The sequence below is a fragment of the Zingiber officinale genome, chromosome 7A (genome assembly GCF_018446385.1).
Source record: "Zingiber officinale cultivar Zhangliang chromosome 7A, Zo_v1.1, whole genome shotgun sequence".
NCBI classification, from domain to species: domain Eukaryota; kingdom Viridiplantae; phylum Streptophyta; class Magnoliopsida; order Zingiberales; family Zingiberaceae; genus Zingiber; species Zingiber officinale.
The window spans coordinates 109,337,615-109,361,235 of NC_055998.1; the positions used below are offsets into that span (position 1 = coordinate 109,337,615).

At 33.2% G+C, this 23,621-nt stretch overlaps 1 protein-coding gene across 4 annotated transcripts in view; it reads right to left on the reverse strand.

The window, feature by feature from the left end:
• The window catches only part of LOC122001980, a 41,337-nt gene that overhangs the window by 11,656 nt on the left and 6,060 nt on the right, over positions 1–23,621 (reverse strand). The window contains exons 4-17 of one of the 4 annotated variants that reach the window (XM_042556982.1): positions 14,618–14,701; positions 14,079–14,534; positions 12,992–13,055; positions 9,969–10,179; positions 9,645–9,751; positions 9,345–9,554; positions 8,989–9,239; positions 8,692–8,910; positions 8,405–8,626; positions 3,823–3,876; positions 3,591–3,656; positions 3,364–3,501; positions 3,023–3,076; positions 84–143 (exon numbers count right to left, since the gene is read on the reverse strand). In XM_042556982.1, the coding sequence (XP_042412916.1) occupies positions 84–143; positions 3,023–3,076; positions 3,364–3,501; positions 3,591–3,656; positions 3,823–3,876; positions 8,405–8,626; positions 8,692–8,910; positions 8,989–9,239; positions 9,345–9,554; positions 9,645–9,751; positions 9,969–10,179; positions 12,992–13,055; positions 14,079–14,534; positions 14,618–14,701 (2,196 nt within the window). Of the gene's footprint in view, positions 1–83; positions 144–3,022; positions 3,077–3,363; positions 3,502–3,590; positions 3,657–3,822; positions 3,877–7,751; positions 7,922–8,404; positions 8,627–8,691; positions 8,911–8,988; positions 9,240–9,344; positions 9,555–9,644; positions 9,752–9,968; positions 10,180–12,991; positions 13,059–14,078; positions 14,535–14,617; positions 14,702–23,621 lie in introns of those variants that run through there. The other 3 variants (XM_042556981.1, XR_006117546.1, XM_042556983.1) reach the window with 3 other exon arrangements.

Consider the following 23,621-nt stretch of genomic DNA (forward strand, 5'->3'; position numbering starts at 1 on the left):
ATTTAAAAAAAAAACAAAAGCAACATGTTTTAAAGAAACAAGAGAAGAATAAAATCAAAATTAGGATCAACAGAGATTGGTACCTTTAACTTTTCTCTCTTTATAATCCTTTCACAAAGTAGACGTACTTTTTCCAATTCAACCTGTCATAAGAGCCTTAATTAGAATAGCCACTTGCACAAAAAAAAAATCCCTCAAGTCAATGCCAAATAACTAAGGATTTGCAACCAAAAAGAGAATGAACATGTTAATAAAAACTAACAAGATTCCCTGCTTAGAAGCCTCTTATTCTATCTCATCCTAACAAGAAGCCACATTACAAACTTAACATTTTGTAAATATCCGCATAGTTGTTCTAAATAAAACAATATCAAATATTGAGAATAAATTTAGTTGCACCATCAATCAGCTAGGATGAGTTTAGCCTTTCATTTATTGGAAACCACAAAGTAGTAACAACAAAGGCAAGACCTTACATAATGATACCATTTATTTTATACCCTCATTAATCAAACTAAAAGGAATATGGATAGGGTAAAAAAGAATTAGAGACAGTTAAAATGAACTACATACCAGTATATCCACTACTAACATTAAATTTCAGATGGTTAAAATAACAGTCAAAACCGTTTAGTCTTAAATGTAAATGAACCATGCAAAGAATTAGATAATAACAACCAAATCTTTATCCCACTACGTGTAATTGGTTATATAAATCGTCCTACATCATTGAGCTCGATCCTCTAATATATTATCACCTATATTTAAATGAATTTTATCTGTTTTATTATTTCTAATTAGATCCCCCCCCCCCTCCTCCTCCTCCTACTCCTCGATTATTATGCATATTTGTCGCCTAACTAGCACCTTTATTGGTTGTCTAAAGATATATATGTACCATCTTAAACCTGACTGTCAAACTTTTTCCACATAGGTGCAATTCCAAGTTTCTCAATAATGTTCGCATTTCTTATCTTATTCATCCTTACATATTCACACATCCACCTTAACATCTTCGTTGCTATGATTCTCATATTTTGCTCGTATATTCAATTCAAAGCCCAACATCATCTTCATATAATATAGCAGGTCCAACAACAGTTTTATAGAAACTTCTTTTAAGCTTTAGAGATACCTTATGATCACAAAGAACACTTGATCCCCTTCATTTCAACCATCTTTATCAACCCCTCTATCCTTTTGCAAAAAAACCCTAGATAATTAAAAAATTTCAATTATAAGTAACTCATAATCTCTTATCTTAGCAATTATTTTACTACGTCTGCTACTACTTAAATTTCATATATTTTATCTTTACTCTGCTAAGTCTAAAATCTTTAACTTTCAATATCTCCCTTCAAATTTCGAGCTTAGCATTTACACTTTCATGAGTCTCATCAACCAAAAGAATATCATCTATTACCCACATGCATCATGATAACTTACCTTGGATGTATCCAATGAGTTCATCCATAACTATTATAAAAAAGATATGAATATAGAACTGATTCTTAATGTAATCATATTTTTATAGGAAACATTTCGGTAAATCTGTTTAAAGTCTTCACACTTGTCATTATATCATCATGCATATCTTTAATTGTCTCAATATACGCTACACAAACACTTTTTTCTAAAATTCTTTACATAATTTTCCTCATCATATGCTTTTTCTATGCTAGCGACAGTCATTATCTTAATGTCTATGTAATTTGCATAATTTTGTATGTTTTGTTTTTATATAGGAGAACTAAAGTACTTGCACTTCGTTGATTTGGCATTTTCTTTGTTTTTAACTCCATAAGTCATTAACACTATGCTTCCCTAGGAACTTCCATACCTGGATTGGAATATCATCAAGTCAAGCCACTTTTCTATTTTTCATCACATGTAACTTCTACTTCTAAATTTGAATTCTTTGCTAAAAATTTAAAATGTTATACTCTAATCTACATAAATTTCATAAGTAGGTCACCTAAGCTTTCATTAAAAATTTGATAAAAATACCCAGCCACTTTATTTCCTCATCCATCATTAGTACCATATTAAATTCATCTATAATGTTTCTTATTTAGGTAAGTTGTCTCGCTTTAACTATTCTATAGATATTATTTTCTCCTTTTGTATTAAATTATCGATGCAAGCATTCAAAAGTTTTACTCTTGACTTCACTCTATGCTTTCTTGGCCTCTTTTTTAACTATTGCATACTTTTTAAATTTTCTTCATTCCTACAAGTATAGAATAACTTATAGGTTGCTCTTTTTTTCATTTAATTTCTTTTGTACTTCCTCGTTCCACTACTAAGAATTTTTATTTGGTGATGCTTGTCCTCTTGACTCACCGAGTATGTTTTTTACCACTATTTTTAAATTGGGCGTCATCTTATAAATGTTGTATTTGAGTCGTCATGCAATGAATTAGATAAAAACAAAATAAGCAATAAATATAAGTCAAAGTTAATGCCATAGATATGTTCAAGAGAGAAGAAAGAAAGACAAATAAAATGACTATGAAACACTAAATTAGTGTACATTTCTATAACTACCACATGAGTATGATCCATATAGGCAACCCCACTTAGTGAAATAAAGGTTCGAGTGTTGTTATTATTTTATAACTACCACATGAATCAGCACAAACTAGATTCTAGAAAAGAACTTGGTACTCCAAATAAAGATTTAACCATGTTTTATGAGATAAAAGTCGATAAAACTTTGCCTGCAAGGTTGCATCTACCAAGAAAAGCACTAGTATTGTATCTTATAACATAACACTATTCTATAGTGATGTCTTTAGTTTGAATTTATGGTACTTTGCAACTTCTATTGCATTTTGTCAACAATTAAATTGGGAATAGAATAACAAACAGCAAATAATTTATCCACGAAAATATTTAATGTTATAGATGAAACTAAAGTATTTTACTTTTGAGAGAAAATTAAAATTGAAATGGGATCTTTGAGCAATGAAGAAAAAAAGAAACTCTTTATCTCCAACTAGAAGACAAAGAAGAGACTCACCCTTATTTGTTTTAAACTCTTAAGATCCTCAACTCCACACTGTCGGTTGTCTGCCTATAAAAAAGAACCAAACCACATTGAGATACAGCAGATACTGTTTAAAGGTGAATACAATGTACAAGAGATATTTATAAAGGCTATATTTCCTTTCCCTTCTCTCCTTTCCTCTCTATTTTTATACAAGTTTTCGCAAAAGAATAAGGCCCTGATCCATATCTTATAATTCTAATGATTGATACTTTATGACATTCATATTAGGAGGCAAGATAAAGCGGAAAAAAATACAAATCCATTCAAGTTAAAGAAAGACATGGACAAAATACAATGCAGAATTGTATTACCTCTCTCTGTTCTACACTATGTTTGCCACAATAGGCCTTGTGTTGTATGCTGCTGCCAGTAACCTTGGCATTCATGTAAAACCCAGCACTACTAGCACAGAAAGGATGAAAATGACACTTACAATTTCCATAACTGCACTGCATTTGGAAGGTAGAATACATAGTCAACAAATGGTTGTACTTTTAAATTTCTAAGATGTTCCATTATACTATAGAAAAGGACATACCTTTAGGCATGAACCAACATTGAGATGGCATATAGAGCAGGTGTCCTTCCCTTTGAAACTATTGTCCTGCAAACAACAAATGTCAAAGAAATATTCTACTTACAATGTGCAATAGAATACCAAAAAAAAAATCATAAGTTAAATAGGATTCATATGCAAAAAATAGTTTGATGTAAAATGAATTTAAGATAAATCGAACAAGTTGTCATATAAATTATAGCAAAAATATTACCAATCCTTGAATGGGGTTTTCTTGTCCTCTCCTAAAACTTGTCTCCAACAACCACTGAAGAATACAATTCCTTATATTAGACATGACATGCAAATAAAATTAAGAGAACTAATACAATATTAATTATTATAAAAATGAAGATTTTTGAGGAAGAATAATTTTATTTCTCATTGCTTCAATTGGAGAATAATACATCCAAATATTTACATGGCTGAACATAGTAATCAATTCCTAAAAACAAGAAAATTACCATTAATTATCATCCTAAACTTAAGGTATTCCATGTAAGAAAATCTAGATTATAGTATTAAATCCAGATTATAAGAAAATACAGATTTAAGAAAATCCACATTTAAATTTAAATATGCTAACTTTGAGGGAAATTCAACACTCCCCCTCTTTTTGGTTGTACATATTGCACATGCCCAACTTGTTACATAGTTCCTCAAAGTTAGATCCTACTTTGTTAAGATGTCTGCTCTCGTGTAGGAGTATAGATCAATTGCACTTCCAAGTTCAAAATTTTCTCGGCTATAAAATGTTTTGATCAATCTCTATATGTTTTGTTCTCTCATGATGAACTGGATCATTTGCAATGCTAATAGTGACTTGATTATATACTTCAGGTTCACCGTATTCTCATACTCATCCCAACTCCATCATAACTCGCCTCATTCATATTCCTCACAAATTACTATGGCTAAAGCTCTTAGTTCAACCTCAGCTTCAAGAAGCCACAGACTATTTCTTACTTCTCCATATTATAAGGTTACCCAAAATGATGAGTAATACCCTATCTAATTGGCTTCCTGCCCCATCTGCGTTGGAGTATAGAACTATATCTCTACATTCATTCTTCTTAAATAGAAACCCTTTTCTAGGAGTCATTTTTAGATACCTTCGAATTCAGTACACAATTTCTATGTGCTCCTCCATCCTCCATTAGACAGTTCATAAACTAACTTACGACACTCATTGCAAAACCAATATCTAGTCAAGTATGGGAGAGATAAATGAGTCTTCCTACTTGGCATTGATATATTCCTTTGTCTATTGGAACTCCTTCCTCTTCACGCCCTAACTTCTTTAAGGGTTCCATAGGAGTGCTTACAGGTTTACATCCTAGCGTACCAGTCTCTTTGAGTAAATCCAAGGTTTATTTTGGCTGAGATAAATATTCTCCTTTTTGATCGAGCCACTTCCATACCCAAAGTGAACTGTAGAGGACCAAGGTCTTTTACTTCAAATTGTTCTGCCAAGGATCATTTAATCATCAATATCCCTTCCGAATGAAATGATGTCATCTACATAGACAATGACGATGGCTAATTTATTCACAGGATAGCTCTTCACAAAGAGAGTATGAACAAATCCATGTTCTTTTTATTGACGGTAAGAACCTGCCAAACCACACACGTAGAGATTGTTTAAGTCCATGGAGAGACTTTAATAACTTGCACACCTTGTTGTTGAAGTTGCTTATTTGTAGACCTGAACAAATCTCCATGTAGACTTCCTCTTCAAGATCTCATTAAAAAAATAAAAAACATTCTTTAAATCAAATTGACAAAGGGGTCAGTCCAAGTTTGCTGCTAATGAGAGAAGTATTTGAAGGGTGTTGAGCTTCGCAACAGGAGCAAAGGTCCCATGGTAATCAACACTATAGGATTGAGTAAAGTCTCTTGCTACCAATCGGGCTTAGAGTCTGTCAATGCTCTCATCTGCCTTATATTTCAGGGTAAAGAGTCAATTTACAACTCACATTTTTCTTTCCTGGTGGGTGTTTAGTAATTATCCATGTTCCGTTTTTCTCCAAAGTCATAATCTCCTCTTGAATAGCTTGTTTCCAACGCAGGTGACTTAGAGCCGCTTTAATATTTGTTAGAATTTGAACATTATCCAACCTTAAAATAAATGCTCGATAGGATTGAGAAAGACCAGCATATGATATAAGTTCATGATCCGATGTTGAATACAAGTTCAAGTACCTTTCCTTAAGGCAATAGGTAGTTCCAAATCATCTTCGACTTGAATCTCCTCTGATCCGTTTTCTTCTAGTTCATTCTCACCTCTTGTGCTAATTTCCACCGTAATTGAATTCGGTTCATCTTCTTGGACAGGTGTGAGATGCGCTAAATTCTCAATCTCTTCCTAAGTTTGTTTTTTCTCCAATAGAAAACATAAGAGATCGAGTTTCTTCCAACAAATGACGATTTTTCACTCAACCACTCCATTTTGTTAGGGTGTACTGACACATGAACTTGGGCAATTCCCGTCTAGACAAATATTCACCTAGAATTGAATTGAAATACTCCCTAGCATTGTTAGATTTCAAAATTTGGATTTTGATATTGAATTGTGTTTGGACCGTGGAATTGAATGCTTTGAATATTCTATCAACCTTTGACTTTTCTTTCATAAGGAAAACCCAAGTGAGTCTTGTATGATCATCCACAAATGTCACAAACCACTGAGCCCCGTTACTATTTTTTATTTGAGAAGGTCCCTAGATATCACTGTGAATCAATGTGAATGATTTTAATGAACAATAGGGCACAATTAGATAGATAGAATGTGTGTTTAACAAGTTGATAGATCTCACATTTAAATAATTTTGAACTTCTATTAATGAGTGAGGGAAGAACCTTTCAAGATACATAAAGTTTGGATGGCCTAACCGATAGTGCCATGACTTCACTATCTGTATTATCTTTATTGGTACTTGAATTAAAGGCAAACTTAGGACTAGAATAACAAACAAACTTACTCTTAGAAACATCAATACTCACCACTAAGACTTCCCTAAATTGAGATGTCTTGAAGAGATAAAGTCCATAGCACATCTCACCACTACCAATCCTCTTCTTCGAACCCAATTCCAGAAAAACACGCATATTTGAAAGAAATTTAGTAGAACAGTTGTGATCAAAAGTCAACTTATTGGACATTAAGTTGCACTCAAGTTTAGGGACATGAAGCACAGATTTGAGAGTAATTTCGAGTGAGAGTTGAATAGATCTTATCCCGCCACCTTGGACTGAGAACCATCGACAATGTGCACAGGAAGATTGGTGTGATAGGATTGATAATCATAAAATAGGGACTTATCCCCCATCATATGGTCTGATACCCCTGAGTCAATAATCCAATATTTTGAATGTTTAGCCCACACTGAGAATGCAGAATGTGAGTTACCTGCTTATGCATGCGTGCTGGTGGATGGGTTAGGGGTAGTATGCTGAGAAAGTGTGATATTTAGAACCTTTTGGAGCACTTCAGGTAGTTCCATGGTGAATGGACTTGACTCAGTGGTGGCCGGCAGTTCCTCAATTGCATTGGTTGAGTTGGAATGACTATCTCTGTCAAAATTTGACTTTGATGATTTCCACCCAGCTGGTTTAGTGTGTATCTTCTAACATGTCCTTGGTGTGACCATGTTTAGCGCAGTGATCACACCACGGTCTTGCCTTTGTTGACGAGTATCTTGATGATTTAGAGGATCGGAACCACGGGCAGAAAGTGCAAATCCTTCCAATGTTGGAGATGGATGTTGACTGCTCATTATGACCTTTTTCCTACTTTCCTCACGACAGACTTCAAATAAATGTTTCTCGAAGGCTCCGAATAAGCTTAGTTCCCATCACTCAATCTCTAACTTCATCTAAATTCTTGTTTAATCCCAGTAGGAACTTATATGTCCTCTTCTACTCCACTATTTTGCAATACAGAGCATTGTCTTCGGGGCATTTCCATCCGTGAGTCTCACACATGCCTAGTCAATTCCAGTGACAGATGAGTGTATTGAAATATTGCATCACCATGAGGTCTCCCTATTGTAAATCATGAAGGATTGACTCAACTGTAAACAGCTTTGATGTATTCTCAGAACTAGGATAAGTCTCTCGCATGGGTTTCCAAATTTCTTGTGCAGTCTGTAGAAAAAAAAAAAATTCTCACCGATATCAATATTCATGAAATTTATGAGTCATGACATTATCAGATGATCTTCGGCCTTCCACTTCTTGTAATCTGGATCATCCTTCAGAATTGAAATCTCCCGTATTAAATAATCTTCTTTGTCTCTGCCGCAATAAGCATCCTGTCAATTTGAGACCACTGGATAAAGTTTTATCCATTGAGTTTATGGTTGGTGATGAGGAGAGATTTTCAGAGTTTCCAAAATTTCCAGAATTTGGGACAGTAGATATTTAATGGGAATGAGAAGATAATTCGGAGGTATAGTTGGATTTTTCGGTTGTCATGCCATACTTGACCATGGAAGATGGCTAGGAATGGAGGCTAACCGAGCTCTAATACCATGGAGATTTCTTAGGAAGAATGATCTTATTTCTTATTGCTTCAATTGGAGAATAATGCATCCTAATATATATATGATTTACATGGCTGAACATAGTAACAAATTCCTAAAAACAAGAAAATTACCTCTAATTATTATCCTAGACTTAAGGTATCCCATATAGGAAAATCCAAATTATAAGATAAAATCCATATATAAGAAAATCCAGATTTAATTCTAAATATGCTAACTTTGAGGGAATTCAACAAAAGGATAAGTAATTACCTCTGCACAGAAGGCATGAACCCACTGTCCATCTGCTGACTTTCTCATAGCACCATGCAGAGTACCACATAAGCAACACTGAACCATAGCATTTCTATCATTAGCATCAGATACATTCTGGGGGCTAGTAGATGACAGTGACATTTCCTCACAGCGCTCACACTCCCATGGACCAACTGGAATTTCAGAAAGCCTTTGATAGCAGTCTAAATGAACAGCAACCTGCAATATGTAGTAGTCTTAGTGAAATGATATTTTAAAGTACCAAAGGTAGAGATGCAACCTACCTTGCAGGTTGAACAGACAAAGATGCGATTTAACATTGTCTCAGTTCGCATGCATATTTCACAAGACAATACATTGTCTTTCAAGAATTCAGGCATCTGAAAAGCCATAGACTGCTTATCTGACGTCAATTTTAAAACAGCTGACCTAAGAACCTCCTTTGGCCTAGGTACCAATGGCAAACCAGCTCTCCCAGTTGCAGCGTTTAAGTTTGCAGGAATCTATAAATAAGGAAATAAGGAGATTAAGAAACAAGTTCTATGCATGAGAACTAATTAATAATAAAGTTAAAACTTCACTTCTTGAGCAGCTGCTATAATCTCATCATTGTTGTCTTTCCTTAATGAGTTTCTTGATGAAACAGCTGCTGCTTCAGCAGCAGCAGCATATACAGCCTGAGCTTCTTTGTTCTTCTTCTCTTTTCTCCCTCGCTTCTTTGCCTCTTTAACTTCATGAAAAAACTGATTAACAAGGATTAAGTCCCATTTCTGTTTAGTTGATTCATTTAGCTCATGAGGAAGGTTCTTAACTATCCTCGACAATAAATCATCTGCATAGTACAAAAGAAAATCAAGAATGTGAATCTCAAATAAATGAACAAGCAACATTATTTTAACCACCATAATGCAGTTCTTAAAAAAAAAATATTCTTCACCATATTTATGCTTGATTGACATGGCATTATCAAGCAGCTTAGATTGAATGTAAACTATTTCTCCCTCCACTTCATCCTCAGGGGAAAGTTCCAAGAGACCCATATTCTTAGCTTTAGAAATTTGGTCAATTTTTGTTCCATCCAGTGAACAGTGTGTACCAGTGGAGGAACAAGGCAAGCCTTGTTTGATGCACTGGGGACATGAATTCCCTATATCAATAGGTGAAAATGTTTTCAATGGCATACAGTTGTATAACATAAAGGAACAAGTCTTGTTTAACTATATCATGGATAGTTTACCGTTGTAAGTTGGATCTCCATGAGTTTTCTTGAATGAGTTCCGCATTTGCAACAACTTCATATTGATCAAAGGATGAACGTCAGAAAAAGAATCAAGTGCACCATTCCTGCACCAAAAAATAATAAGCTGGGATAAATTAAAAATTCAAAATACAAATATATTAATTCTTTTCTATTAGTTTTAAAAAGACTTGCTCAACTTAAAAAGGACAGAAAAAAAAGGATTCATAGAAGAAACATGCAAACAAAGACCTTGCAGGCAGCAGGAACAAGGTTTTGGAGTATAGAGAACAAAAAATATATATAAAAAAACAAAAAACTTACTCAAGATAAAATTTACAAGAAACTGCTGCCTCCAGTTCATTATTTAATTCTTTTGAAGAGCTAGACTCTTGTTGTGGCTTATTTTCAAAGATGGCATCAGCATCCTCAGCATGTTTGTCACTGCAATGAAGATCAGCTACTTTCTCCTCAACATCATGGATCTTGCGCTCTCCATGAGGCAGATTATTGGAATCTACTCTTAATGGGTTTCCTGTCGGTGATAGTGATATACAGTCAGAAATTCAGTATGTCATTTAAGATTTCCTAAGTGAGAACAATCTGTCTCTTTGTACTTTATAAAATTGGCCAGGACAAACAGACTTTGAAAATCGACTGCCAGTACATTTGTGGTCAGATTGAAATATAGACAACTCTTATCATCTTCAATCAAACACTATTACTGATTAGCATAAGCTCTTGAGATAAACTTGAACAAAATGTTTATGCCATGTTGAGCAACACTACATATCCAGTGTGTGGGCAAATAATTGTTCCATATTAAACAATAAATTAAATTGAGTAACAACCACACCGTATGCCAAATTAAACAACCCACCAAATTTGTGTATGTTCAAGAAAGTTTACATCTATCACATAATATATCAAATATGAACAAAAGCAGTAGATACATCAAACTTTTATATCCGATACACAAAATAACATTTACACAAACTTCAAATTTCTATACTCGGCATCACAATATAAATTTTGTTAAAAATTTCACAAGTGCCACTTCAGGTGTTCCAAATTTTGTTCCAGGCCAGTCAGCACTGAAAACTTTTCATTCTACCCACCGACCTTCAAGCAAGGTCTGAAATCACCAGTATGCAAACTTATTCTTCATTCACAAGTTCGTCCACAAACTCATTCTTTGTCTGCAAGTTCATCCACCATCCATGAGTTCATCCTCCATCAACTAGTTCGTCCAGGAGTTTGTATACAAGCTCATCCTTCATAGATGACTTCGTCCATGGTTGGTGAGTTCTGCAAATTCATTTGTTCCTGCAAATTCATCCATGAGTTTGTATGTCATCCGTGAGTTCATCTACTAGCTCATCCTTTTCTACAAGCGAGTCGCGAGCTCATTATAAATTCATCATGAGCTCGTCACTTTGTAGCCAATTGTTGCAAGCTCATCCTTCATGTGTTTTGTGCCCTCATCATGACTCAATCGAGCGCCAACAGTACCTCCATCATTATAAATACCTTTGTCATACTCTTTTGCCTCTTCCCCTTACTCGTCTTCTTTATTCCCCTTCTGCTCCTTGTCGGAGCAACCAACGACATTTGAAAGCACAAATTAAAACAATAGGAACCTGTTTCATTCTGACCACTGTAACTCTACCTCGCAATGAGATTTGAAACCTTAGTTGCTCCTCTTTACAAGAAAGTTATCTAATAAAACATCACTGCCATACTCAACTAAATGTCTATCATCACATCACTCAACTCTCTCATTGAAATAGTCTACAGGATGGTATCATCAATCTGTAAATGCAATCCACATATTGAATATATTACTCTACGTAGAAAATTAAAAGATGTTTTGTGTATTTTTCCCATAGAAGCATTACATCATATAGGTAAGACCTCCAAAATAATACCCAAAGAGGAAATACCCTATGTAGAATAAAACCATGAAACATAACCAAGGTTTTATATCTCATAGTCTCTCATCTGTATCAAAAATCCAGTCATGTTTCTCTTCCTCCTTCCTTTTATGATGTTAGGGTTTGGCAGTTAAGAGGGAGCAGCAAAGGTATTCTTATTTTGGTCTTGACCCACACTGCACTGAACCAGTTTCCTTTCAGTCGGGGACTTGATTCCTAGCTCAGAATTGAAACTTCAAACCATGCAGATAACTATGACTAACAAACCCTAGAACTAAAGCAGTGATACCATTTTGTCTAACCTATTAAATAAAACAGAAAAATAAAGCTAATAACTAGAAAGCATATAAATTTGAAAATACACTCAACTAAGATGACGAAGACACAATGCAACCACAGTGACTACCAACTTTCATGATGCAACTGTCAGAATTGAAGTTGACAAAAAATTAAAAAGGGTTTAATATAATCCTCTTAAAAACCTCACACTACTGAGATCATGACAAAAAATTTTAAGTTTGGGAAGCTACAGTGACATGTGAAAGGTTAAAGAGGGAATGATAAAGTGTTCCAGTATCCACTATTGAGAAAAGAAGTTTCCAGTCTTTGTACTCCAAGAGGGATCTGTCTGGGGAATCACCAACGTCTGACAGAAAAGATGAGAATGGAAAATAATTACTACTAGTGACATTGTCTTATGGGCTCTCCCTTTTATTATGATATTCCCCTTTTGTCAAAATTTCCTTAGCTTTTTTAAGGAAAAAAAGTTTCAACCTCTCTCATTTTTTAAAACAAACAAGTTCTTGATCTTATACTTTGTCAAATCCTGAGAAGCTTTTTCCGACCAAAATGCCAAGATACCCTGTTGATACAGATACTTAAGCATGCCCAAGAGGATCTAACTCATATGGGGCCAAGAGAGGAGGCCCACTCTTATTCTCTCATTCTCTTTGTCCAAATGCCAAGAAGATGGACTTACTCTATACCCTAAAAGCAATTGAGAGAGAAAATCTTGTTTAGATATTAAAGAGAATATCCCTGTTGAGAGAGAAAACATTGTGGTTACCGTATTTACCCAAAAGAACATCACACTATATACAAAACTACATTTACTCAAACAGCTAAAATACTCGGTGTCTAACCAAATGCATAATAAGTGACAATTATAACTCTCATGATTCTTGACCCAAACAATTGGAAAAATTTTGGAAGCCATATTTGATGCAAAGTTGTTGTCAGTGGGTACTTTTGTCAAGTGCATTTAGTGAGATAAAACTATGGAACAAACAACAGAACCATAATCATGCCTCAACGTAGCTACACTTGATATACCATGTTCAACAATTAGCCACGAAATAAAACAACACAACAACAGATATGTACGTATTACAAAATTAGCATGCAGCAACCCACCTTTAGGCCTGTCACCTGGATGCAAAGAACAAGAATCTTCATTCTTAAGAGTGTCTTCAATAATCTGCTGTAAAATAAGAAATAACAGCATGAATCTAGTCATAAAAAATTCACTAACAAAGAGAAACTAAGTTATTTTTTGTTGCATAAAAGTGTAATTAGCATCACTTACCAAATTTTAGTTAAAAGAATTTGAGTGGGTGAATTTTAAGCAGAAAAATGGCCACAAGAAACATATGCTACTATTATCATCATCTAGTATTTAGAAAAACGGTGTTCACCAATAGAATGAATAATGATATTAACCTATATGAAATCATAATGCAGGTTGATGAAAGTCACATTAGACAAACAAGGTATGAAGTTCTAGAAAACATGACCTTTTAATTGCAGAATGTTCCTAGAGAATCAGTGGCATTTGGGTGTCAAAAAAAAGTAATAAACAAAACAAACAATATGATAATATCCAAATCTGAAATTATCCCACGGGTACCATCTTTGGGAAATGTCAAGCGATTATTCCTTGGCAAAAAAAAACTAGATTTTACTCTAAAATGAAGTCATTATCATGCATAATCTAATGTTTTCTACATTTATATTTACCAAGCCATCAAGTGCATGGTTATTAAGCATCATTATCATGCAAAAGGTTCAACTGATATTTGTACCAGATTCTACATGTGCAAAAATAGAACAATTCATTTAAATCAGTTTCCATCACCTTACTAATTGTTGCATAGCAGATTAAACAGACCTGCAGTGATCTACAAATGTATAAAACCACACGTGCAAAATGAATTCAGAAGCAAAAGCTCCAATAGTATCAAGATCAATATATCAATAGAAATAATAAGGTGTATTAGAAATTAAACCACCCCCTTTGGTTTGGTTTCTTAAAATGACAGTATTTGATTTGGTCCGTGTCCTCACATAGAAAATACTTAGAAAGCACAAAGAGAAATGATTCCAACAGTTTAAAACCACACCGCTAGGTGCAAATGTTTAAACCCTGGTGAAAAGCTAGGGCTAATTGCAGTAATTGCCTGAAAGTATACAAAATATTGCAACTCATTAATAGAATAATTACCATCTCTGGATGATTTTGGTCATTTGGAATGCCCTCAATGGAATTAGGAGATTTTCTTCTACTAGCATCTTGCTCCCTGTCTATGCTGAGGGCAAGCGGAACACCGTCTATATTCCCATTACTGTTTTCCAAAATGGAAGGGAGTAGGGATGAGCATAATGCCTTGTCATTATTCTTTATCATCATCTGGCCTTTTGTTCTTCTCTGTGGCGGTAGTGACTTAACAAAAATAGCATCTGATGACTCAGCACTTGTGACTTTATCACCAGTTGATTTGTTCTCAGGATCCTTCCCTTTAACAGCATTTAAGCAATCAATCTTTGTAGCTTTATGGTCAGATGATGCCATAGGGTTATTTCTGAGTTTTGATGGTGGCAAAGCCGATACATGTACAGAATTCTGAAGCCATTTGATAATTTTTAACTTTAAACCAGGTGAAAAGGATGTTGTTTCACCCTGCCATACATAAATTCGGTCTATCAAAGAAATATCCACAAAAAAGACAAAAAATAAAAAAGAGTACAAAATTGTCCACGTACAACAAGTGCTGCTTGCAAGGAACCTAATGAGATGCCCATCTCTGATGCAACATCTTCAGCACTGATTTTGCCCATAACAATTAGCTGCAAACAAGAAAGAGTATAAGGATATTGCAGAGCTGGATGGAAATTGCAACAATAAGCAACATAATTCTGGATCCCATGTTTTACCACCCTTCCCTTCCATACTGTAAAGAACTCTTGATTTATGGTCTAGCCATTGTAAACAGTACCTAACTAAATTGGCAGAAGATTGCAAATTGCTTTAACAGGTCACGTTTGAGCAAGACAATTACAATTGTATGATAGTTGGATGCAAGGTAATTTCCATGTGTGGTTTGTACGGAACAGATGACAGTTCCAACTTGGATAAGGTTCCGGATGCAGGAAGTTTCTGGTCCATAGCCATAGTCCATTAGCCTATTTGCATATCACAGCATGAATAACGCAACTTTCGACTAGCAAAACTAAGTAAGACAGAAGCTGTTCGTGTGCAGCACTGTGGCATAAGGGGAAAAACAAACAAACCTAGTGATTATCTAAACACACCCTTACCCATGCAATTGATTTACAGAAATGAGACTGGTGATTTTTGTTTTAGTCTACTGGTTAAATCCAGTGTTGTTTATTGAGGATTACTTCCAACACACCTTCACACTCATTTTTAAAGATTATGTTCTATTACAATCATCACATTCCAAAAAAAGGACTTTTGCATGAAGGTTGTTAGGTTTGAGATCCTATCACAGAATGACAACAGATTTATAAATTTGGAGCATAAGATCATGAGATTCTTCAATTATATATATATATATATATATATATATATATATATATATATATATATATATATATATATATATGATGTTTATTAGTTGTAATATAATTACCATTACATATGTAGTATTATTATGAGTATTTCAAACTGACAAAATACTATACTAAAGCATAATCAAACTTATTCATATAGCAAATGTAAGTACAAAAAAATATAATTATTGAGAACTTGATATGGGTATATCTTTGTAGAAATTCTCACTTTTTTTGAATGATTTGTATGAGATATTCTGAACCATCCTATTGGAAGGAGTTATTCCAAAGCATTATATTTGGAAGACATTTTGAGACATTCTATTCGGAAGAGGATATTCAAATCATTCTATCAAGATGTCTAGGAGATACTTGTTTTTGTTTCTTTTTTTCAATAGTGAATATTCTAAATTATTTTGTCTTTCAATTATTTTGCTTCTTTCTTAAGACAGATGGTATTTTCATTGTCCCTTTCTGTAGTAGAATAAGAATAAAAGCATTCTCCAAGAACTAGTTTCACTGCTTCCGAGCTTTGTGCCATGCTAGCTTATCCATTTTTTTCCTTCTTCACTTGAACCTGCACAACGATATGGGAAGGAAACCACAAGCTCAAGCACGTGGCTTTTTCTATCAGGTCCAGATATGTCCATTCTATAGTTGTTTCAGAATTCTTTCGTATTAATGATAAACAGTAGTCAGATAGCAAGGGTTTCCAGCCATTAGTAAAGGAGAAAATCAAGGAACCTAGTGCTATCAGTGAGTCTTTGGAGGTATTTTGTGATAACTAGAATAGCTAAAAATAAGACAATATGTTTTTGAGTTAGTTGAGAAAACAATAATTCAAGCACAACAATCATCAAATTTGCTCAAAAAAATTTCTGATTTTCATGACCAAATTAAAATTCCCGAGATATTTGATTCTAGAGCATCCAACCATACCATTGGAATTCCAAAGTTAAAATATTAGATAAAACATTCACCTCTATTGCTGGAGAAGTTTTAATAAACCTGTCAAAAAACAATTGCCGTCTTATTTTTGCTGCACTTAAAAAATTTAGCTTGTAATTTGTTTCTTTCAGCGAGATGGGTCATACAATAATTATACTCTATTCTGTGTTGCACTTGCCAAATTTAGCCTCTAAGTTGTTTTTTTTTTAAAGAAAAATAGCTCATTAACTAAATGCACTACTAAATTCTATAGCTTCTAAAATTTGAGGGCCAGGATCAAGGACGATGACCATAGTGCTAAAGAAGATGGTGGACTTCACTACTTTGAAGATGATGCTTGCATGAGAAAACAAGATATAACTGCTCAACATAACTCCTTTTTTATTTCCCAGAATGATGTTTTAATGCTATGGCACTGAATTTGCAACCTAAAAGTAAAAATCCTATTTCCTTCAGTTTTGAGTTTGTATATCATTCCTCATCAAACCGAATAGTCTCACCCTTTCTCCCTAATCCATAGTAACATAAGAGGATCTTCTCATATCTAAAATATCAGTTATTCAGTGGTTGATTGCATTCTTAATGTTCACACTAGAGATTGCTGAGTCTGCCTTTTTAAAGAAAAAACTGAGGCTATAAGACATTTCATACAATAATTTAATTTAAAACAAGTCAATTCAACACCATTCGAACATTGAGAACTAACAAGGAAAAGAAAACTTCAACTCCATTCTAGGTAGACAAACTCTAAAGGAATTAGTCATCAATGTTCCTATCCTAATATATCTCACAAAATGGTGTAGAAGAAGGGAAAAATCAACACCTCTAGAAGTTGCTAAAGCCTTGATGTTCGCTATGCAGATCCATAATATCTTTGGAGTGAAGTCATTCTAATAGCAACCTATCTCATAAATAGAATGCTCTAAAAAAACCTCATGTTTAGTTTCCCAACACCATTTCTTTTATAAACATATCCAAATTTTTCGCTTCAAGGCTTCAAAAAGTGTAGGCACGCAACACATAGCTGTCAAAAGTGCTCGCTTCACTTGCTTAAGCGCAAGGCGCAGCGAGGCACAAGCTTTATGCTTATGAGAACTCGGAAGCGCAAGAGGTCCAAGAAGCATTCGCTTTGCTGCGCTTTGCGCAAAAGTGAAGTGTTTGCTTCACTGCGCTTCATGCAAAAGCGAAGCATTCGCTTTTGCGCGAAGCAAAGAACTTTCCTCTTTTGTTTAGTTTTTTTGTTTGTTTTTTTTATAAGTTTAAAGCCCCAAACCTCTTTAAATTTTCGTCTGCTTCAAACCACTGCCTCTTCGTCTCTCACCGCCACTGATCGTGCTTCTACGATTGCCTCTTCGAGATAAGTGCTTCTTCTATGTTAATTTCTATTTATCAAAAATTTTCCAATGTCTCCGGCATCTCGCGACGCTTCCAACGGCTCTAGACATATCGCGCCGTCATAGGATGCCTCTAGCAGCACCGGAAGCGTCGTGGGACACCTCCAAGGATACCGGAAGCGTCCACAACACCTCCGGTGCCGCCAGGGTATCGCAATCGCAAGGATAGGTATTTTTTCTTAAATCGTAGGGTTTAATTAAATCAAACAACTCTCAACTTAAATGGGATATTTCAAAAAAATTTAGTTAAATTATCCCAATAAAATATATAAAAATATATTTAAAATAAAAAAATCTAATAAATTTTATTAATTCATATAAATTAAATTTAAATATATAAAATATATATTTAAAATAAAAAATTAATAATTTTTATTAATTAATATAAATCAGATTTAAAATTTATAAAAAAATATAATTTAAATATAAAAAATCTGATAAATTTTATTAATTCAAATAAATCAGATTTAAATATATAAAATATATATTTGAAATTAAAAAAATATTAATTCAAACAAATCAGTAAATCAGATTTAAAATTTAAATACATAAAAATTATATTTAAAATAAAAAAAATTGATAAATTGTATTAATTAGATTTAAATATATAAAAATATATTTTAAATAAAAATTTCTAATAAATTAATAAATCAATTTAAGTATATATAAAATTATATTTAAAATAAAAAATTCTAATAAATTTAATTAATTCATATAAATCAGATTTATATTCTATAATTAATTTTTTTTTCTTGTTTTATATTTTTTATTGACGGATTATTATTGATTTCGGCAGTCTTGATTTTTAACCATATCAAATACAATAATTTCATCAACTCAAAAGGATATTGCTTGGAATTATGCAAATGTTCGGATCCTAAAAATCAAAATATAGTTGTATTTTTTTATGGTAAAATAACAAATGACGGAATTTATCGACACAAGCTACATGGGCAATAGAAATGTGAAAGCTTGTCTGAAATGTCCCGAGCATGTTAAAGAAGAAATTAGAGAGTTCATGCAAAAAAAAAAAGTAATTTGAAGAATTAAATGGATGATATTCCTCATTTTGATGATATTGATGATTTGGAAGAACACGAAGATGATCATCAAACTAACGTGAAAGGGAAACGATCAATATCCGATCCAAGCATCCATCCTACGGTCCAAGATAAAAAGTGTAAACAAATTGAACCTATTAATCTTTATTTTATGAATGATGTCGATGAAATTGTCAACCAAAAACGTGCAAAAAATAAAGGACAATTTGATGAAAATAAAAAGAAGTTAAGAAATATTACAGTTGAGAAATTTGCAAGGTGGATGTATGATGCTAGAATTCCTTTCAATGATGTTAAATATGATTCTTTTGAGTCTTGTATTGAAACTATTGGACAATTTGAATTGGGGATGAAACCTCCATCATATCATGAAGTGAGGGTTAACTATTTAAAAGAGTTGGCAAATACAAACTCGCTTCTCAAATCCCATGAAGAAGATCATGCTAAGTTTGGGTGCACAATCATGGCAGAAAGCTGGACGGATAAAAAGGGTAGGACTCTTATAAATTTTTTGGTAAATGGTCCTAAAGGAAGTGTATTTGTTGAATCAATTGATACTTCAAGCTATTCTCACATAGCTGACAAGATGTTTGAATTACTTTCTAAATTTGTGTATTGCATTGGAAAAAAACATGTGGTTCAGATTGTAACAGATAATGCAAGCTGTAATGTCAGTGCAAGTAATATAAATTTATGTTACTTTCAATTAATAATTGGATCATATTTTAAATTTTTTTTTTAGTAAATTTATTTTGTTTTTTATGTCTTTTGGAAAACTGATTTCCACACTTGTATTGGACTCGAGGATATATTCAAAATTCCTCATCTCAGAAAATTGCATAAACAAGCGTTGATGGTACATGGTTATAGTTACAACAGACCATAAGCATTGAGCATGATGAGAGAGTTTACTGGACATAAAGACATTGCAAGAACTGTAAAGACACATTTCACAACCGATTGACTTTAAAGTCGTTTCATATACAACAAGCAAATATGAGAAAGATGTTTACATCTGAAAAGTAGGCAAATAGTTGGTTTTCTAAAAAGGTGAAAAACGTGTAGCAAAAGTAATATTGATGACTTCTTTTTAAAAAATATGGGTTTGCATTAAAAGTTGGCAGCACATGGGTGAAAAAAAAAATCTCCTATAGATTATATTTATGAGTCAATGGACAAAGCCAAAAAAGCTATCGCTGCGTCATTTAACAATAATGAAGAGAAATATCATAGCGTTTTTGAATTCATTGACAAAAGATGTTCAACTCCATCGACCTTTGCACGCAGCCAGATATTTCTTGAATTCAGAGTGTTTTTACTCAAACCCTAACATAGAAAATGATACAAAAGTGGAGAGTTTGTGCAAGTGCATATCTAAATTAGTGAGAGGTGAGGATTTACAAGATAAGATCATGAATCAATAAAATACAAGAAAGCAGGACTTTTTGGTTTGCGGCTATCCGACAAAGAACTTCAAAATCACCTGGTAAATTTATAAATAATATATTGTGCAATACCAATATTGGATGGTAATAAAGTTAATCGTATAATTTATATACTTTTGTGTTTCAAGCTAATGGGTGGTTTTCTTATGGTGCATCAACGCCTAAATTAAAAACATTTGCAATAAAGATTTTAAACCTGACATGCTCTTCTTCAAGCTATGAACATAATTGGATACATATTAAAATTTATATTATGAACTTAACCTTTTACTTTTTAATTTTTTTCATATACATTCTAAGAAAACAAATAGGTTGTCTCACCAACGATTGAATAATTTGGTATATATCAAGTACAACAGAGCTTTGGAACTCATCACCAAGCTATCTCTCTAAAACAATTCATTTTATCTAAGCTTGGTGATGAGTTCCAACTAACGATCATGGAGTTCTCACTTACTTCCTTAGGATGGAAATAGTTAGGAGTGAAATTGGAATACTACCATTTCACAAAAGAAACACGATTGATATCCTTCAACAGCTGAGTATGTTGGGCTACAAATTGGTTCGTACACCTATAAAGCCTAATATTAAATTGGCACTAACAGTGGTCAGAAGATTGATCAAGAGTAGTATTTGAGGCCAATCTGTAACCTAATTTACTTATCCCATACATGACTTGACATTGCAGTTGCAATCAATGTGATTAGCCAATTTATACACACACATCATTAATGGCTATACACTCACATCATTATCACATGGGAAAAATCATGAAGAATCCAATTCATTAAAGAGATAACTTATAGGTGAGTTTAAATCAAGGATCTTGTATTTCTATGATACTTTCTCTTAATGGAAGTAGCTAGGAACAAAGCTGGGATTTTATCATTTCATGAAGGAAATATGTGTTTTTAATCTTCTTCAATAGATAGTTTAAAATTTCAACCCGTGCTAGAGAATTTATGATCAGAATGATAAGTTTCGTAACACATTGTGTAGTGCCGATACAATATTGGTATTTTTTTAAAAATATATATAATATATTAATTAAAAAATATTTTTACTAATATTTAATTGCTATAAATGTTTACTATTAGATTATATTTGAGATATTTAATGTTTAATTCAAATTTTGATATTATCTTATAAAATATTTAATGCTTATTGAATCTTTTACAACAATTACTTCCTGAACATAAATTTAAATTTTATATTTTTATTAATATTACATATAATTAAATAGTTTGAATTATAATTTTATTATAGAGGTATCAAGTCCAAGAGTTTGCATTTACAATGGTGATAAAGATTGATCTTCAATTTTAAGTTTCATTGTAAAGGCATCAAGTCTGAAACCTTGCATTTATAATAGTCATCATTATCATCTTCCATTTATACATCTTCAGATATATTTTGATGAATTTAAAGATTGATTATGTCATATTTATTTGAAAACTTTAAATTATTTATGGATTAATGTAATTTTTCATTTTGAGAATATATATAAGTGTTGTATAAACTTTATATTATATAATAAAATGATAAATGAATGATAATTAATATATTGAGTATATATATTATAATTCTTGAATGATGACTTTAAGTCTCGATCTTTTATCTTATTTAAAAAATTTATATCATAAATAATTTTAAAATTTTTAATTAATATTTTAAAAAATTAAGATTGAGTAAAAGTAATTAAAGGGTTAATTGAAATTCACCCAAGTAGACATGATAATTAAGATCAAATAGGTTTAAATTTAATTTAGTTTAGTTTTTTTTAATAATTAAATTAAATTTATATATATAATAATTTAATTATAGTAGTATTTAGAAATTATATTATATTTAATTTTTTCTATCTTTAGGGTTTTTTTCTCCATCCTTAAAAAGAAATCTCTCTTAATTGCTATATTCATCATTGTGGAGGGATGTAGAGAAAGAAATTAATATGAAAAAAAATCAATCTTTAAATTTAAAAATATAGAGAAAAGGAATCAGTTAAAAAATTTGAAAGAAAAGAGGGGGCGTAGGTGCCAACCTCCCAAAGGCCTCGCATGGAGGTCGCGTGAGGCAGAGAGACCTTCCGTGAGGCCTCGCTTGGCCACAGGACCTCGCACGAAATCTCATGATCAGGCAAGGCCTTCGTGCGATCTTTGCAGCCTTCGCACAGCCTCGTGCAGCCTCTGTGAGACCACCGCATGTAGGGGTGTAAACGAGCAAAACCACTCATGAGCTATTCAAGTCTCAGTTCGAAAAAAAAAAATCGTTCGAGTTTGTTTGATTAAGTTAATGAGCCAAGCTCAAGCCTAATTTCGAGCTCGAAAATGTTATCGAGCTCATCAGTATTTAGTTTGTGAGCTCGCGATCATGTTCGTTTAGAGACTCGCAAACATGTTTGTTAAAAGGCTTGTTTATATATATATATATATATATATATCAGAAAAATAATAAAGATAATAATATATTATTAATTATTATAGTTGATTGCCTTAAACCAGCTCGAACTAAGCTTGTTTAATTTTTAAACGAGCTTTTTTCAAGGCGAACTTGAGCTTAAGATCTAAAGCTCGAATCGAACTCTGCTCGAGCTCGAGATTTAGATAATGAACCAAGCCCGAGCTCAAGCCTCTTCCTATTCGGCTCGACTCAATTCGATTACACCTTTAACCGTGAGAGGCCTTCCGTGAGGCCTCACTTGGCCACGGGCCTTGCAAGAAATCTCATGGCCAGGCGAGGCCTCTGTGTATCTCTGCAGCCTTCACACAACCTCGTACAGCCTCTGCGAGGCTATCGCAAGGGCCAAAACCAAGTTAGGCACTGAGGAGTGATAGCTAGATTGGTTAAGAGTAGCATTTGAGGCTAATGTCTAAAATAATTTACTTATCCCACACATGATCTGACATTAATTAGAATTGCAGTCTGTGGTTAGCCCATTTATACTCTCACTGAAGGAGATTGTAACAGACTTGTAAGGTCTATACAAAACACTTTCGATAGGGACTTGTTTTTTTTAAGAAAGGTGGTTCAAGGGTAATAGAGATTTACACAAACATTAATTTGGTAAATTCTTCTGTCACTACAAGATCAATTTCAGAATATTGTACTTCTCTTGTGACATAGAGAAGAAACAATAAATAATTGCAAGCAGGGAAGAGGTTAAATATTGAGCATTGGCTCACTGTATGTGAGAAGGGATATCACTAGGGAGGCTTTTAACTGAATAAAAATCCTAGCAGCTCTCCTATAGAGCCATATTACAAAAACAAGGCATCTGTAAGCATAGACAAATATGTTCACTATGACTGAACAAAACATGTAAAGGCTGACTGCTATGTCATCAAAG